The sequence below is a fragment of the Zingiber officinale genome, chromosome 5B, assembly GCF_018446385.1.
Source record: "Zingiber officinale cultivar Zhangliang chromosome 5B, Zo_v1.1, whole genome shotgun sequence".
In the NCBI taxonomy this organism is placed as follows: domain Eukaryota; kingdom Viridiplantae; phylum Streptophyta; class Magnoliopsida; order Zingiberales; family Zingiberaceae; genus Zingiber; species Zingiber officinale.
This window is the reverse complement of record NC_055995.1, coordinates 116,845,181-116,863,472: the sequence shown is the minus strand read 5'-3', so window position 1 is coordinate 116,863,472 and position 18,292 is coordinate 116,845,181. Positions and strand designations below refer to the sequence as shown.

The following is an 18,292-nucleotide window of genomic DNA, read 5'->3' as shown; positions in this document are numbered from 1 at the left end:
ATATCTGCAAACAAATACTACAGTAACAGCTTATTTCAGCCCAATATTGACTTAAATTCTGAATACGCATCCATTATAGTTGCTTGCTTAAAATCATGTAAGATTGAAGAGATTAGAACATTAAATAGTATACATCTAAACAATGCTAATCAGAACATCACCAACATTCAGATTCCTTTTCTCTTTACCATTCTGCAAAGCTTCACAGAGAACACTCATCTCTGTAATAGCTTTAGGTTCCCCTCATATCGAATAGACTAAGAGCAACTCAGTTCAACTTCCAAGGCAGCAGTCTGGACTTCTGCACCCACGCATCTGGATTTATTTTTATGATCATGTTAACAAGTAAACATCTCCAATGTCACCTTCCTTAACAAGCTACTTTACTAATTTCTTATAAAACTGAGTAGTTTCAGAAAATCAATTCATTGGAGTTGCATATTTTGATCCATGGTAAGCTCAGAAAAGAAGGAACATTAAATGAAAATATAAAATTGATTAGAAATTAGTGTCAAAAGCTTGGCGCAGGGTTTCATTAAGCTCTGGAATGATTAAAACTTTAACAACAATCAGCACAGCAGCCTTGCTCACACAGAATTCAGTAACAATCAGCGCAGCTCCAACAACTTCAACTGATTCTATTTCCTGACACTTCCATAACTTTTGTTTCTTGCAAATCAAACTTTTTTTTCCTTCTGAATTCATTTCCATTGCTTTCTTACCAATAGAATCAGAACAAAAACTATTTACAGAGTATTATTTCTTATTTTTAGCAGCAACAGATTTCAATTCCTTGGACTAAGTTTCAGGAATCACTTATGGAATTACAACACCAGCTATGAAGTCCTTAAAATGGAGTTAATCTCTTAGTTTCTGAATATGAAATTTAAAGAAATCTTGGCCAGATTCAAGAAGAGTCAAGCTTGGAAGCAAACATCATTCACCTTTACAATTGCATTACTGCACTTCATTAAATCCAGAAATGGCAAAGGATTCTGAACTTTGTGTACTTAAATAATTGACCACCAGCCCAAAGTAACAAGAGTCTAGGACTGTATTAGACTCCTCATTTCTAGTTTCACATACTTGGAGCAATTCTACAGTTTAGTTCTCCATCTGTGCATCAACAACAACAACATTTCAGAACACCATTTGATTCAACTATAGCTTCTAAAATTCTAAGGTTTCAGATTTCATATTCAGGCTCCAGCTCAAATAATTAAGCTGCCAAATTCCGAGAATCAAATTCTGATCAAAGAATTCCAAGAATGATGTTGGTTTCTGAATCCTTAATTCCAATTCAGAGATAACATGGATTGAATTTCAACATTTGGAATTCCAAAGAATCTTGCTGCAAATCTATATCTTATTACAGTTAGATTACTTCTTCTTACAGCAGCTTCCAATTATTGTTTCCCAGCATTATATGCTCACTGATCCTGCTCTACAGAATTGTCATGATGTTGCCTTCAGTAGCCAGGAAGCTTCTAGGATCTAATTAAATTATGCAATTCATGGACTAAATTATGGATTAAGAAATTATATAAAAAGTAACCTTCAGAAATGCAACTGATTTCCCAGATTTTAATTTCAGGCATTAATAGTTTAAAATACCAATACCATTGAAATTGCATCCATTCACCTACTCATGACAGCCATGATAATGGAAAATCAGGCCCATTTGAATTCTTTCTGTTTAGAAGCTTGCAACAGAATTTACCACATGACATATTAAAGAAACAAACCATAGTAACAATTTTGAAACTTGAAGATCTTAAATTCTGCATTTCCAAGTCCTGTTTTTTTTTTTTTTTTTCATATCTCATGACAATCCAGATTTTCAATTTAGTGAAAGCTTGGAAAGAATGACACACCATTTGTCATTGAACATACAATACATTAACTTGAATTTCTCAATGATTTGAGAATTTTAAAAAAAAATTGGCACAAACCAGTGTACTCAATTTTCAGCTTCAATATATGTTATTCTTCTAGCCTCTAAACTACTTTTCCACTGCACATATCTGATATTCTGAATTGCAACATTATTTGTCCTCCCATAGAGCATTCTTTGAATTAACTCCACAATCTTAGAATTTCCTAAACAATTTACAATAAGAAGTGCCATGAACCTCAAGAATAACCTCTCGCCCCCACACTTAAAATATTTGTTCATATAGTTAATCTAACTCATCAAGAATATTATCCACACTCTCAATAAGAGAATGACAAGCAAAGATGATCAAGGGTTAAAATGCTAGATGAGAATGTTTCAAGAAAATTATGGGAAAGAAATTAGAAATTTTGAGGGAACAAGAATGAAAAATATCCTTCATTTTCATGTATACATTTTCTATTGTGATTTTGAAAAGAAGCAAAGCAAGTTCTAGAGTTTCAATTGTTATGAGTACATGTCACACAAAAGAAAATGATAGAGTATAGGCTTAAAGTGGTCCTTTTTAGGTAATCTTCATGCAATCAAGCTCAATTAATCAAAATAGAATCCACCACCAAACTAACCAATATCATGCAAGTAGAGCATCCAATCATGTCAAATGACCTAAAATTGATGATCAAATTTAAAAAACTTTTACCATCTTAAAAATATTACTAGAACAATTCCATGGAGAATTTTATTCAAAATTGACATGCTATGTAAACTAAATAAAATGCAAATGTAAGAAAATACGAAACTAAGGAAAGTCGCAACAAAGATTTTATTAAAGAAAAAACTAAATACAAAGCATGAATTAAAATGTAAAAGAAAACAAAATTGGAACCAACTCCCCTTTAATTTCTGGCGGTTGAAGAAGATTTAGTAAAAGAATCCATGCCGGTAATGGAGTAATTATGGTTCTAATCAAATCCTTTTTATTCATCATTTGTCCTTTCAAAATTCTTTCTGGAGGTCGAAGGCGGTTCAGTTCAAGCATCCACTCCGGAAGCTTATATTCTCCTACAACATCAATAAAAGACAATCTCTCCCACTCACATATGGGATGAGAAAAGAATAGGAGAATATTAGTCTTGGTAGAAAATGTATCAAACAATGAATCACATCTAATCAAGTCAATAATTGGTACCTCTATTAAATTTCCTGATGAATCACAAAAAATACTCACCTTATCATGTTGAAAGGTACCTGGAATGGTGATTGTTACCTCCTTTTCATCAAGTAATGGCTCAGGCTCTGGTTCAGGTGAATGTACAACTTCATGTAGTGATTCTTGGGTTCTTGCCTCCATAGCACAAGTCCCTACACTTACATCCTCTATTCTTGGTGATTCTTGGGGTAATGCTTCCAGTAAGCAATCCCCTACACTTAAATCATCTTCTGCATCATTCACAACATCATTAGTATAATCAGAAATCTGAACAACTATATCATCATCACAAATAATACTAGAAAAATTTTGCAAAGAAATGGGAGTAGGATCAGGCTGACAGAATCTCTACTTTTCATCTCCCCACTGGAGTTTTGTGTTTGTAGCTGGTTGATGGATGATGCAATTTGATCTAACTAAATTTATATATTCTGTATCCTTGAGAATTGTTACTCTTGATGCTCTCTCATTTGTTGCATAATCTCCTCGACTTTCCATGTTGACTCGTCAATTTGAGGATCGTTCTGTTGAAAAGGATGTGACATAAATAATGTTGAAACCTCTTGAAATCGATATGAATTCTGGTAGGTTGGATATGACTTAATAAATTGTCCTTGTGCACTTTTATACCTGAAACATGAATGATCCACCCAATTAGCATTATAAGTATTAGAAAATGACTCATACCTATTTTGTTGATCCATGGTTGGGTAAAATTGATACTCAGGCTGAAAACACTGACTCTCCATTCCTCCTCCAAAATTCTGAAAATATGGATCCATGCTAAATAATTCTCCTGTTCTTACACTACAACACTAACACTCAAAATTAGAAGACTCAAGAGCATAAAGTTTCAAACACAATGAATATATGAACATTAAAGAACTTAACAATTCAGAAATAAGCCAACATGAAAACATAAAAGATAAGCAATCAAATCAATAAAGATGCTAACAAAATAAACCAATCAATGCACAATCCAAAATAAACACACACTATTAGTTATGCTCCCCGGCAACGACACCAAAATTTGGCAATTGTCGTTTTTGCATGTCACTAAGCGCTCCAAATTAATAAAGATTGGGAACGCAACTAAACTAAAGATAAGTGTTATAGTAAGGAGTCTCAAGTCGTATTTTTCCAAGGATAACTAATGAATGTGTGTGAATTCTATAATTGATTCAAATTGAATTCTTGTATCAACAAGTTCTATTAGGCATTTTCATTCAATTCTCATTTCAACTTGAATACATCTAATTCTCAAAAGAGCACTAGAATAATTTAAAATGGAATCAAAGAAATGTTATTCTCATCTAAGCATGATCCACTTCATCTCAACAAATTAATATAAATTAAGTTCGATTTCTACTACATCATTACACCAAATCAATCAATTACCACATCTTCAATTTACAATAACAATAAAAACTAAACTCTTTATCCCCTCACACACTTGTAGAAACCGATACATCATCCAATTCTCTTCATCATTCAACAATGTTTAATAGGGATGAAACATGAAAACCTCAAGTGATTCATTCAACATTCAAGCATGACACTGTCACCACAAATCCAATGAATCAAACGAAGGGTTTTCTAAATCTATAGATGGAAACTAAGCACTAATTTGTAAAGAACGAAATAGGTAATTTAAACTAAAAGGTAAACTACAATCTAAACTATCAGATCATCATATCTAAGCAAATGTATGAGAAATGAAGAGAAAATACTAACTAATAACATTTCACAACCCAAATCCGGAACTAAATCTCTCCTCCCTGCTGTGAAACAGAGTTACCTCTGGAGAACACCCTTCGGGCAACCGCTAGTGAAGATCCAAGCTTCTGGCTAGTGCAAGCCTACGATCATAGCTTCTGGGAATGCCCTTCGAGGTCCCACTCAATTGGCACTCTCATAGCACGAAGATCAAATGTCGAATTCTGGAAATTGCTACATCCGATCAATTGATCAGATCGATTCGAATGCAGCAGATGAAATGGAAGATGGTATGAAATCTGAAGCTTCTGATAATGCCCTTCAAGCTCTGATGGCTGATGGAGATCTCAGATCTTGGGGAACGCCCTTTGTCTGGATTGCAGATCAGAAATTCGACTCGCGGACTGGGGAACGCCCTTTGCCGCTCTTTGACCTCGGGCGACGAACACCGGTAGCTTAGAGATCGTCGGCGATGAAGAAGACCTGCTCGCGGATCTGGCTTGTGGAAGGAACGTCGGGGACGAAGGATGAACAGTGGATTTGTCACGAGGAAACGCCAAGCTCAAAGGGCATTGTAGCTTCTCACGCGATTTTAAATCAACCTCAAATCTGATCGGACGGTCCAGATTAATTCAGGTCTTCATCAATGACTAGAACGTCTTGGATCTGGATCAAAATTTCTGGATCTTCATCAACGGATGAGATCTGCTGCTCATTAGGTTGGATGTACCAGATCCTTGACGGATGGCTCAGATCTCTCCGATCATCAATGAACGGTCCAAATCTCTCTAAAGCTTGATCGTTTTGTTTAGCTCTAGATTTGAGTCCAAATGTGGTCTGATCTGATCGGGCACATGACCCTTTTGATGCCTATAAAATAATAATTAAATATTAGCATCAAATACCATGATAATAAACTAATTTACAATTAAGTCTAAGATCAAATGTAATTTGTGAAATGTAAAGTAAATATGAGTTTAAGGTATGAAAAGATCATTAAAAACATGCATTATGAATCAAGATAATGTAGCAAAATCATGGTTATTAGGACTCTCATGTCCAAACTATCATCCGGTCAGATTCCAAATTCTCGCCCCTACGCGAGTTATGGTGGGTAGCCAGGCAGGGCTCTCGTGTTCAAACTGTTGGTCCCTTATAGTCGACAAGAGAGGGGTGAATTGCCCTATACAATTAAAACAAACACCTTTATCGACTTATAACTTGATTAATACAAACACTTGCACAAAAATAAACTAATTAACAAAAAGAAATAAGAGGCAGATCGTTTACTTGGCTTGCAATCAAGGGATTACTAATCCAAAATGTTGAAAGCTCACTATAAATCTCCTTTAGGCAGAGAAGCCTCTTACAATAGTTAAAACACTAAATTACAGAGCTAAACAGAAGAAGAATCGTTTACAAGTGTTCTATCTAGCTACTGGGATTAGGGGTGTATTTATAACTCTGATTGGGGCGCCTGGAAGGGTTCCAGGTGCTTGGACGTGGATAAAACTTTATCCACGTCACACCGAATTGCCCTCATCACCCGAAGTGGTTCGGGAGCCCGGATCGGCTCTGGGCGCCCGGACTGGCTCCAGGCGCCCGGACTCTGGGCGCCTAGAATCGCTCCAAGAGTCTAGACCACAGTCAACACCAAGTTGACTTTTCGTCCAGCTTCTGCTCTAGCTCCGCTCGCTTGGGTGATTTTGGCCATCCGGAATAGGACTCATCCGAACTCATTTTCTGACCTTCTCGAGCAACCTTTCGCTCCGGTTTCTCGTCCCTCGTAACCATCACGCGCTTCCTTCTCGTCCGTTAGCGTACTCTTCCGCAGTGCCTCGTCTCTCGGACACATCGAACCTATCGACTCTTTCCCGTGCTGTCCTTCTTGCTAGATGTGTCTTTGGCTTGACCTCTTATGCTATTAAATTCCTACACACTCAGACATAGGACGTCAAATCACAATATAACCTAACTTGACTTGGTTGATCACATCAAAATTACCATGGGGTACTTACAATCTCCCTTTTTTGATGTGAGCAACCCAAGTTAAGTTAAGGTAAACTAAAAACAAAAAAGAGTAAAAATGACAAGTACATATTTTGCAATTAAGAAAAAAATGCGCAAAAATAAAAAATGTACCCTCCCCCTAAATTGAATCTCTAATTCTCCCCCTTTGATCAAATTAAAAATAGGGGTAACCTAGGAACATAACTTAAAATAAATTTAAAACAAAGTCTAAAGAATAACATTACAATGTCTTTCATCCAAAAAAATCATGAAGTTTAAATTTTAAAAAAAAATCTAGATTTTTATAATTTATAAATCAATTTTGGAAAAAATAATTTTAAAATTATTATTAATTATTAAAAAATTCTAAGAATTTTTATAATCGTTAAGCAAAAATATCCAAAGTTGAAAAAAAATTTCCACAAACAAGATGAAATTAATTTAAGCAGTAATAATTTCTTTTCTACAACAAGATGGAATTGCTTAAAAAATGTTAAAAATGGTTTCTTAGTTCAAAAAATCTTGAAATATTTTCTAAAAATGTAACGAAGCAAGTATTTTTACCGAAAGAAAGAAATAATACAAACAAAATTCACCAAAGGTCAAAAAAAAAAATCATAAAAAAATTCTTAGATAAAGAAAATGATAAGATTTCAAAAAAAAAATAAAGTTCACAAAAATAACCCTGAAAAATATTTTAAATTTGAGAAATATAACTTTTTGTTAGAAAATTTATAAAAAAATAATATAATGAACAGCAAATTCTTAAAATGTTTCTAAAGATAAGAGATGAAATATCTTTCTTATGTGTCCATTTTTGAAAACTAATAACATCGTGTTCCTTCAAAATCAACCATTATATTATATCTCATAATGAATTTTAAACAATTGATTCTTAGAAATAGAAATAACGATGAATATACTTTTGTAACTCTCGTGAATGCACTATTAAGAAACACAAGTAGAAAAATGTGAGGAGAGGGATGAGCAATACAAGCTGGATGAAAAATCATAACTCCATGCAAGCTGATCGCCAAAGAAAATAGCCTAAATCTAGGATCTCTTGAGGGGAAGAGGATTTAGGATTTTAATTTAAAAACTAATGATGAGAACGAAAAAAAAAAAAAAACAAGCGAGCTAAAATATATCCACATATTTTGAAGAGGAGAAAATGTTAAATTTAACATCCATTGACGTTGACTGTTATATATATATAATAATAATAATAATAATAATAAATTAATTGATGATAGCCACAAATATTTTCTCCTTAAAGCCTGAATTGACTTGAAAATGGCTATTATTTATAAATATTATATTTATAAAAAAAAACAAATTTAAGCGCTCAATTATATTTAATAACTAAATTTAACTTAAATTCTTATTTTTCTAAGATTACGGGGTGCTGGAGGCATCCATATATTTTGTCTATTTAAATCAAATACTCATTTATCTTCCTCAAGAGATTTAATTAAAGTCGATTAAGCCAAGAAAAAATACAGATAGCATAAAAACATAGTTATTTAACACAATACCATAGATGGTTAAAAATATAGAAGAGTATACTATTATTGTTCAGAGGCTTGTTCAAGAAAAAATAGCATAATAACATGGTCAAGTTGACGTTTAATACGATGAAGAATATTCTGACTATTAATCCTTCAACGAGAGATCCAACCAGAGTGCAGACTGAATCAGCATTGGCATATTATGTTCTCCCCTGTTTCAAGAACTCCTTCAGTTAACGACAAAAAATAGGATTATAAAATGATTGCATCGGTTACAAATATGAAATTATGATCCTTTAACCTTAATCAGACATCAATGAAGAAATAAATCAACCGTTGGGGAAAAAAAAGAAGACAGGTTAACTGAAAAAAAAAAAAAAGAAGAATCTAGCACTCGAATTTTGAAGTGAGACCACCGCTATGAAGCATGCGCCTACTTACTAATCGATACAAACCCAAATAAAAGGTACAAACATCATCGTGATGAATGTTTATGCTCAGACCATTTCATTCCAAGGTTTCAACTAGCAAATCAGCGCTATTTCATGATATAAATGATCGTAGATGATGTCTTTTATTCTAGAAAAACAGAAGGAATAAGATTCTTTACGTGCCATGAACCTGTTGGTCCTTCTCCAGGAGCAGACTGACTTTGTCCATGAGCAGGAGTTGACTCTTGCCTGTAGGGTCCCCCGTAGCCAGGCCCTTGTTGCTTGTATTCTCTGTTATAAACTGAATTTTCACCCCTTCCATATTCGCCTGTTAGCCCTTCCCCAGGAGCAGATTGACTCTGTCCATGAGCAGGAGGTCCCCCGTATCCATGCCCTTGCTGCCTATATTCTCCATTATAACCTGAATTTCCACCTCTTCCATATTCACCACCATAACCAGGCCCCATCCCCTGCGTGTACTCTCTGTTATAGCCAGGAGGACCAGAAAACCGATTATCTCCTCCAGGACCTCGAGAGAAATTCCTTTGGTCTTCAGTAAAATTTCCACGAGTTCCTTGATTAAAATCTTGTTGGTACTGAGGCATTGGACCTCTCCAATCTCCCTGATGTGCAGAGTTTCTCTGTTCTCCTCGGCCAGTCTCTCTCCTATCTCCTGAATAAACATAGTCTTGTCCTCCATGAGGCGCATATCCTCTTACATCTTGACCCATGTGATTGTTTGTCTGTGGTGGAGCATAGTTCCTCTGATCTCCTTGCCTGAATCCTTGATGCCCAAATGAATTATTTCCACGGGGAGGAGGGTTGTTATAATTTGGCTGGTCGGTCCTGTTTTGATATCTTGGTCTCCCTGGCCTGTTATATTGAATTGGGGGTGGCCTGGGAGTAATTACCCCATTTTCATACTTGTCCCCTGAAATAGTTATACAAGTCAAACAAATATCTAGTGAACATACAACTAAAAGTAAATCTCTTCATTCGGCATTGAACTATAGAAGTTGGGTCGATCAATCTCATCTAAAGCTGGCCTGGAAGTGGACCCTCATAACGCACAACTATATATGGAGTTAAAGTAAACACACCTCCATATTCCTTATTCACAGGATCAATGTATGAATCAGGCAAAACAAAGACAACACCAGGCAAACCTGAGCCAAAAATTTGTGTGAGATAAATATTTCATAATCAATTGGTAAAAGAAATTGAAAAATAGAAAGTCGATAAAGACTACCATGAAATTTTTCAGACATTTCCTCAGTCATTACGGCTTGAAATCCTTGATAAGTTGTGGTGCTTAATGCATACATCCTCTTCTTAGCTTCCTCCACACTAACCAATTGTCATTTATCAGGTTGCCTGTTTGTTCTTATCAAATAAACTAAAATGCGGAATTGACAAGAGAAACTTGGCAAAATAACAACACGTTTTAAGAATGGTGTAACAGAAGAGTAACATATGGGTAGTTTAATATGTTGCAAGCATAGTTTTACCTGTTTCTATATGGCATACGCAAAGAAGCAAACCTATCGCTAGTTGAAAACATTAGATCTCTTTGAAAATTAATCAGTAGATGCACACTAAAAAAAATAATGAAATTCAAACAACAAAGCCTACACTATTTTTGGAAAATTTTGTAGCACCAATTGCTCTCCTGGAGTTCCAACTGAATCCATCATGTGGTTATCATTTCTTAAGCAACAAAGACCATGTGAATTCATAATACCAATCTTCATCCTAACTCACAAGTAGCATATGAAATTTGCAATCCTGGAGAAAAAAATTAGATACAAAATAAAACTAGGACAAAGTATACTGCAACTAATTTTTGAAGCTTAACAAATAAACGTTTCTGTTCAAGAAATACGAACAGATAAAGAATTTCATTGAAATAAGCAACTTGTGCAATTATTAGGAATCAATTGAAAGGCTAATAACTATAATTTTTCCAATCAATAGTTGAGCTCAAAAGTAAAGGATGACAATCCAAAGTTACTTGCTTATGTCCACATAAGAATATTCAAACAGTAAACAAATAACTTTATTATTTTTGTCATAATGTTATCTTCATTTTATTTCCAAGGATGAATAGATGAGTATAGTCTAAAAATAATTCAACATCCAAACATGTTAATGGATGGAGTTACAGTCAATTGGCTAACACCTTAGGATAGGAATGGTGATATACTAAGCATGCAAGCACCTCTTATTCTTAAGGCAATGCCTAACCCACCTTTCAGCTCACTTTTATTTTTCTGTAATTTTATTGATGCCCGATTCATGTTCAAATGCCATTGTAGATAAAACTTTTTTTTATCATTTATTAAATATTGAATGATAAAATACGTTAAGTTTAGACAACAATCTAAGAATAAGCTTTGCTAATTAGTAGAAAGCAAAAAATTTCAGGAAAAATTTGCAGTGTCTATTTACCAATGGATGTTAGTATACTTTTGGAGATCATATGTATTCTAAATATACAGATTTATATCCACATTATGCTTTAAGATGATGTAGATTGTCTTTCTGCCTGTTTCATGTGGTTGTTCAAAATTTAAATTTCTTGTATTCGTGTGCAGTTTCTTCGGTTGCAACACTCTGAGAGGGGAAACGACATTCTCAAGCACATGCATTACAGCTTAGAAATTTCACAGGTACTTATTCAAATTAAAAAACTTTATTATTATTGAACCATTTTTTAGCTTTTATTTTGTTCAAAATCATAGAGCAACATGGTCAAACTTCATCCAAATATGCTAATAGGTGGAGATGGGTTATCCCTCAGGAATAGACCTTCTGAAAACAGCCTACATGCACATTCTTTGGGTGGTTGTATAGCATGCCTCCAGGCTACAAGATCATTTTTATTTTGTTGAAAAATTTTATTGATTTCAGATAATGCTGGAAGTCAGAAATGGTTGTGATTATTTGTTAAATTACAGTACAAGTTTTGTGAGCACCAGATTAAGAGCAGGCATAATAGACATGGACCTTCACATGGAATTCGTACATGAGTTTGCAACAGCCGAAACGAAAGTGAAGGGCAATTACAACCAAAGTTGGCAATCCGTCTACCAGTTTTTCTCATTGATCAAACACCAAACATCTTCTTCCTTTTTTTTCAAACAGTATATAACATGAGCATCAAAACTCTTAAGAAGGATAAGAGAATCCATGTACCTGCCGACCACCTTCGCCAAGGTTTGTATGTAAGTTTCAATCATCTCCTCGCGCGTGGGAGCAGGGTCCTTGGGGAAGTCCATGGTGATGAGCCAGTGATTATAGTCGCAGCCCTCGAAGAGGATTTCGTCCGGCCCAAACTTCTCATCTCCCCCATCGCTTCTGCGGTTGGAAAGAGACGACGAAGACCAGAAAGAAAGGAATTGAGTCCGTGCATGGGGTGGGAAAGCATAGTTCAGGAAGAGGGGAGATGAGGCAAAGGTAGAGGGAGAGGCATGGAGACGAAGAGGAGAAGAAAAGGAAGCAGAGATCGCCGGAAATGGGCTGCGGGATTTGAGGAGCGAGGAAGAGATGGCGGCGGCTCGACGGAGACGTAGGTGGAGCGCCATGGAGACGACTCTTGCAGTAGGGTTTTGGACTGGAAATGAAAATGAAAATAAATAGAAATGGAAACACAAATTAGGACAACAACAAAAAAAAAAACCGGCGCATAAAAAGCCTCCACCTCAACCATTTTTTTTTTTTATAAAAAAAATAAATTAAATTAAATATTTTAATTTTATTTTAATCTATTTTTCATTAAATTTAAAAATAGAATTATCCTCTCTAACCAATGTGGTCACCGTTAATCGTGATTAAATTATAGGTGAGCTTAATTGTATTCAATCCATCTTTAGCCACGAGTGAGGTTGTTAAGCACACCGAATGAAATGAGATCAACCATGTTTATCGCCATATATATTGGATATAGTATAGTTTATACCGTCATCAATGAGGCAAAAATGGTGTTTTCATGATCATTAGTAAGGATTTTGATCTACTCCATATTGGATTTGGTAAGGTATCACATGTTTTCTATCGATCGAGTTACCTTTGTTGTGTTTTTTTGTTCGCAACTTGGATAAATTTTTCTTTGTATTTCTTTAAATCAAGTGTAATTTTTAATTTTGTTGAATTGCAAAATGGAAATAGATTCATGGCAAACCTCAAAGTTTCTAGCTCGAGGAGTTCGGATATTACAGATAAACAATCAGTTTTCCCTCCTAGATGCCCCTTTCCCGCATCATCTTCATCATGGGGCGATGAGAGACCAAAGAATGGTCTAGATTCTAGATGCGAGCAAACTCGACACCGACACACTTTGTCGGAGAGTTTTCATATCGACGAGCAACCTCCTTGGCTTGATGATCTACTTAACGAATCAGAGACTCCGGTGAAAAGAAGCGCTCATCGCCGTTCGTTTAGTGATTCTTCTCCAATTCTTGGTGGATCTAACTTCCATTCTAACATAACCAATCTATATGTGGAGGAAGGCATCCAAAAAGGCTACACTTCAAGCTCTCTCTGGGGATTGAATGAAATAAATAACCTCAGAGATGGAAAGAGCTGGGAATATACGAACTACACGAACGAACACGACAACAATGCAATAGCACATAATATCAAGAGGGAAGATCAGAAAGAATTAGTCCAAGAAGCAAACTGTTCTTCGGAAATGAAGGATGATTCTACTACTAAACGACTTGAGAACGATTCAAAGAGTGATAAGAAGTAAGTTTCGGTTGTTAGATAACGCAGGAGCTGATTGTTCTTTCACTTTAAATGTCTTGTCCTCTTTGTGTCATCGCAGGCAATTCGCTCGCCATTCTAGGATTAGGAAGCTTCAGTACATTGCTGAGCTAGAGATGATTGTCCAAGGATTACAGGCATGCCTCTTGAGTTCATACCAAGAAAATTGATCTTGGCTAGAATGTATCGAAAATTAAAATCTCTGAAGAATTTATTCTACTCGATGTTTCGACAGGCACAAAGCTTGCAAATTTCAGCAGAACTGGAATTTCTAGATCGGCAGAATCTTATTCTGAATCTAGAAAATAGATCCTTAAGGCAAAGGCTCGACAATCTCTCTCACCAACGACTTATTAAGCATGGTGAGCATTTAGTTTTAGCTTTCTCACCGGCATGTAAATGTTTACTTCGAAATGTATGTTGCAGTCCAACATGAGATGCTAGAACAAGAGGCGGCTCATCTTCGAACATTGTATCAGCAGCAACAATTACAACAACAACAACCAACCCCTGCACATACTCGGAGCAGGAGTAGAGATTTGGATTCCCAATTGGCCAGTCTCTCCTTAAATCACAAAGATATGCCTAGTCGCATTTGAGCTTCATTTTTCCAAATTCTTCAGTATCTACTTTGATGTATCACTGTGTGAATTTTAGTCAAAGACTTCTGGCATTCCTTCGATGTATACCATATCGTATCTAATCAATCGCGAGCATTATGATTATGCTAGAAATAGTGCGATCAATTACCTACTTTGATTTAGATCATGAAAATTTTCACTGAAATAGGAACTTGACACAGTCTCAGGTGACATTTTACAGTGCCTAGAGATGATAAGGTTTACAGGGTTGGAGTTCTTTCAGCTGCTCCAGAGATCACAGTAAGCAAGTTGTTTCCAAATGGGTCGCTCAGATGTTTTGTGAGGTTTTCCACTGGCCCTTCCCCTGTAACATAGGCCTGCAGGAAGAAACCAAGCATCGCGAACATGGCAAGACGACCGTTCTTGATCTCCTTCACCTTGAGAATTGCAGCTTGGTCTGGGTCATTAGCAAGACCAAGGGGATCAAATGGACCTCCAGGGTGAAGTTTATCTTCCAAATCCTATATAAGCAATGTGATACATGATCTTAGAAGCACTTGTGAGTTGATGATTTGATATCGAGATCTTTTTTCACTTACCAATACATTGGTGATTCTATAATATTCAGCACCTCCAACAAGAACAACCTCAGCTATGACAGCCAAAGCAAGATTGATTGGAATGTTCTTTCCAAAGTAGTTCAATGTATTTCCATCTAGGAGAAGAGCACCAGTCTGCAAACAGACCAAAGGACCATAAAATACCTTAGGTACAGCTTCTCGATGTTAACATCAAAGAATCCTAATATAGTTGAGTTATGATTTAGAACTCGATGTTCCAAATATTCCAGGCACTTTCATAATTGTGATGAAATAATCAAATAATGAGTAAGTAAATGAGTCATGAGTTATTAAGGTTGTTAAAGAAGCATGCCTTGAACCAGACAGCTTCAGGACCGCAGTTTGCACCATATTTGTTGAAAGCCTCAGGGATGATGAACCCTGCTGCACCAAGCATAGCCCATCTTGAGTGGATGAGCTCATAAGCTTGATATCTGCACATCGTTCGAGATTGTAAGTACGATGAACGGAAGGGGTTAGATGCTGTGTTTTACTCAAGAGCAGTTTCAATTATTTGACATGGTGCACATACTTAGCGAAATTTTCAGGATTCTTGCTCAACCCAAAAGGATCATAGCCATAGCTGCAAGGAGATGATGAAGCAAATATGTTTAGTTCAAGCCCAAAACAATTTCCTTAGTTTGGTTAGATTCGACTAAACATACTCTCCGGGCACTTCTCCGGTGAGATACTCAGGAACATCGGATCGGTCCAAGAGTCCCTCCGGCAAGAAAATCCTCCTGTCCGGACCTGCCACCGTCAATCAAAAGTCAGATACTTGAATACATTTCACACTGTGCCATTCTATCAAACACTTAGCAAGCATCAGTAGCTGAGGCAAATAAACAGCAGAGGATGATGAACAGAGGAAGTTAGCCATCTCACCGTACCACTTGGCGAGCTCGTCACTCACCGAAGAAGCAGCCGCAGGCTTCTTCTTGGCAGCAGCACTCTTCTTGGAGAATAATGCGGCGACCTTGGAAGAGCCAGGTGAGTGCGACGGAGCCGCGCGAGGTGTGACGGTGGCGTTGAGCCGCGTCCCGAGGATTTCGGACGTCCCGAGGGCAGCGGGAGCGGTGGTTGCGGCGATGGTGGCCATGGTGCCGGACGACTACTTCAGCAGATGGCAGTTATTGCTGTTGACGGATGGCGCGAGCGATCCTAAATGGTGGGAAAGGAGGATGCTGTGGGGCCAATTGGTTGGGATCTGGGCCTGTGATTGGCTGTTCATATAGATAGTAATCTATTGCTTAGATATGGTTGGGCTAGTTGAGGTGACGTGGCGGATGATAATCTTGTCAATGGCCAATCCTGACCTCTGATTTATCTAGTGGATGGAAGATATTTTTTAATGGCAAAAATGGAAAGAAAACCTTTTATTTTCAATAACTTATCCAAGGGCGCAGGTAGATTTTTAAAATTTTCAAAAGGTAGACGTTATTTTAGTATTTATCAAAATATATATATATTTTTTTTTTAAATATATTTTTTATTTTATCCTTCTACAAATCTATTTTTTTTCTTTTTTATATCGTTTCTCACTCTCTCTTCTATTTCCTCTTTTCTATGTATGCAACCAATTTTATTTTTCCTCTTCTCTCTTCTCTTTCCTCTTTTTTTTTTTTTTTACATGTGTGCATGCATAAGAGCATCTACATCAACTACCCTATCTAAAAATTTTATCTTAAATTTTGGATAGAGTAGCTAAAAAAACTTTATATTAACTACCCTATCTATTTCCTAAATTTAGATTTGATGAATAGTGATTCTCTAAATTTAGGGAATGAAACCACTACTCTAAAAATAAAATAATATTTTTTTAATCTCTCTCATTCCACTCAATCTTTTCAATCTCTCTCCTTCCACTTATTCCATAAATATAATAATAAAAAATAGAAGAAAGAGAAGAAAATAATAAAAAATTAAGGATGATGGAAATTTTAGAGTAGTTGATGCAGTGTGTAGTAAAAAGTGGTTGTCTAAATTCAATAAAGTAGGTTATTTACCCTAAATTTTAGATATAGTAATAGAGAAATTGATGTGGATGCTCTAACATAGGCCTGATATACAAATCATATCAGGCCCACGACTTTTAGAGTTTAGTTGATTTTTTGATAATATTTTAATACATATAGAGATATTGAAATAACCAATAGATAACATATTTGAACTCTTTACAACTCCAGAAATCGATAGAAACAGATCCATTATTTATTTTAACTTCTACGGAGATATGAAATTGTAATAATGATGAATCGACAAAATCCTCATGAGTGGGCTTGATATGAATCATATTAGGCCCACGTTGGGCCTAGTATGATTCATATCAAGCCCAACGTGGAGGTTTTTTTGCTGATTGTTTCTTATTATATTTTAACACCTTTTAGAAGTCAAAATAAATAATATATAACATATTTGAACTCCTGTTGATTCTCATATTGCAAGGAGTTCAAATATGTTATCCATTGTTTATTTTGACTTCTAAAAGGTGTTAAAAGATAATAAGAAATAATCAACAAAAATACTCATACGTTGGGCCTGATATGAATCATATCAGGCACATGATTCATATCACGCTTAATGTGGACCTGATAAATTTCAAAAGTGATAATCCAGAAAACCTGTGATTAAAGGTTTTAGTTTTGAAGATGACAGACTTTATGCATGGAAATTGGGGTAAGGAACCCACAACTGATATCATTCTTCTATTCTTCATGATCCTTACATTGTGTCATAGTATAATTCCTGAACCAGATGAGAAAACTGGTGGCTTTACTTATAAAGCAGAATCACCAGATGAAGTTGCATTTCTTGTTGCTGCCAAGGAATTGGGCTTTGAGTTTTGTAAGAGGACTCAATCTAGTGTATTCATTAGGGAGAAATATTCATCTTCTGAATATCTTATTGAGAGATAACAATTCAATTTACATGTTTTAATCAACAAGTTTTCTTTTTTTATGAAGATCTTCGTGACTTGATATTTTATTTTGACATAGAGAGTTAAAGATTCTCAATCTGTTGGAATTCAATAGCAAAAGGAAGAAAATGTTTATAATTGTGTGATGCAAGTGGGAAAAATTTTCTGTTTTGTAAAGGTGCTGACATGTATGTCTAATTTCTATACAAAGGATTTTTTATGACTAGAGATATAGTTTGTGTGAATTATATCTTTAGTTAGATCTAAAATCACATCATGTACGTGGTAAATACTAATTGAATTGTTACTGATATTTGAGTTTTTTAAAAAAAAAATTGTTGAGCATCATCATATTTTAGTTTCTAGAAGGTCTTAAAATTTAATCAAGAAGAATCGACAAAAATCTCGATGCATAGGCCTGATATAAATCATATCAGGCCCAACGTAGGCTTAATACGGAATCATATCAGGCCTAACATATGGAGGTTTTTATTGATTATTTTTTATTATATTTTTAATATTTTTTAGAAATTAAAATAAATAATGGATAGTATATTTGAACTCTTTGCAACATCAGAAATCCATGGGAATTAAAATGGATGCAATCAGAGCTTTTTAAGTCCATAAGTGGATTTCGACTA

At 35.5% G+C, this 18,292-nt stretch overlaps 3 protein-coding genes across 5 annotated transcripts; 1 reads left to right on the top strand and 2 right to left on the bottom strand.

The window, feature by feature from the left end:
* Positions 1 to 8,327: 8,327 nt before the first annotated feature.
* LOC121985488 (multiple organellar RNA editing factor 1, mitochondrial-like) lies at positions 8,328 to 12,414 on the bottom strand. Of its 3 annotated transcripts, none has more exons than XM_042538975.1 (5): positions 11,965 to 12,414; positions 10,019 to 10,116; positions 9,870 to 9,935; positions 8,953 to 9,700; positions 8,328 to 8,550 (listed from the first exon to the last, which is right to left on the bottom strand). In XM_042538975.1, exons 1-5 carry the CDS (start codon positions 12,351 to 12,353, stop codon positions 8,484 to 8,486), a joined length of 1,368 nt encoding a protein of 455 aa, XP_042394909.1. In that variant the 5' UTR covers positions 12,354 to 12,414; the 3' UTR covers positions 8,328 to 8,483. The 3 variants fall into 3 exon arrangements, with proteins under 3 accessions (XP_042394909.1, XP_042394911.1, XP_042394910.1); XM_042538977.1 differs by having other exon boundaries at positions 8,949 to 9,700; positions 11,965 to 12,413; XM_042538976.1 differs by having other exon boundaries at positions 8,960 to 9,700; positions 11,965 to 12,413.
* A 526-nt stretch (positions 12,415 to 12,940) lies between these two features.
* On the top strand, positions 12,941 to 14,132 carry LOC121986959 (uncharacterized protein At4g06598-like). Its single transcript, XM_042540881.1, has 4 exons — positions 12,941 to 13,515; positions 13,595 to 13,670; positions 13,769 to 13,895; positions 13,960 to 14,132. Exons 1-4 carry the CDS (start codon positions 12,941 to 12,943, stop codon positions 14,130 to 14,132), a joined length of 951 nt encoding a protein of 316 aa, XP_042396815.1.
* Positions 14,133 to 14,270: 138 nt separating this feature from the next.
* Positions 14,271 to 15,884, bottom strand: LOC121985489 (chlorophyll a-b binding protein CP26, chloroplastic-like). The gene is made up of 6 exons (XM_042538978.1): positions 15,620 to 15,884; positions 15,400 to 15,484; positions 15,267 to 15,317; positions 15,048 to 15,168; positions 14,714 to 14,848; positions 14,271 to 14,635 (listed from the first exon to the last, which is right to left on the bottom strand). Exons 1-6 carry the CDS (start codon positions 15,831 to 15,833, stop codon positions 14,375 to 14,377), a joined length of 867 nt encoding a protein of 288 aa, XP_042394912.1. The 5' UTR covers positions 15,834 to 15,884; the 3' UTR covers positions 14,271 to 14,374.
* Positions 15,885 to 18,292: the final 2,408 nt, after the last annotated feature.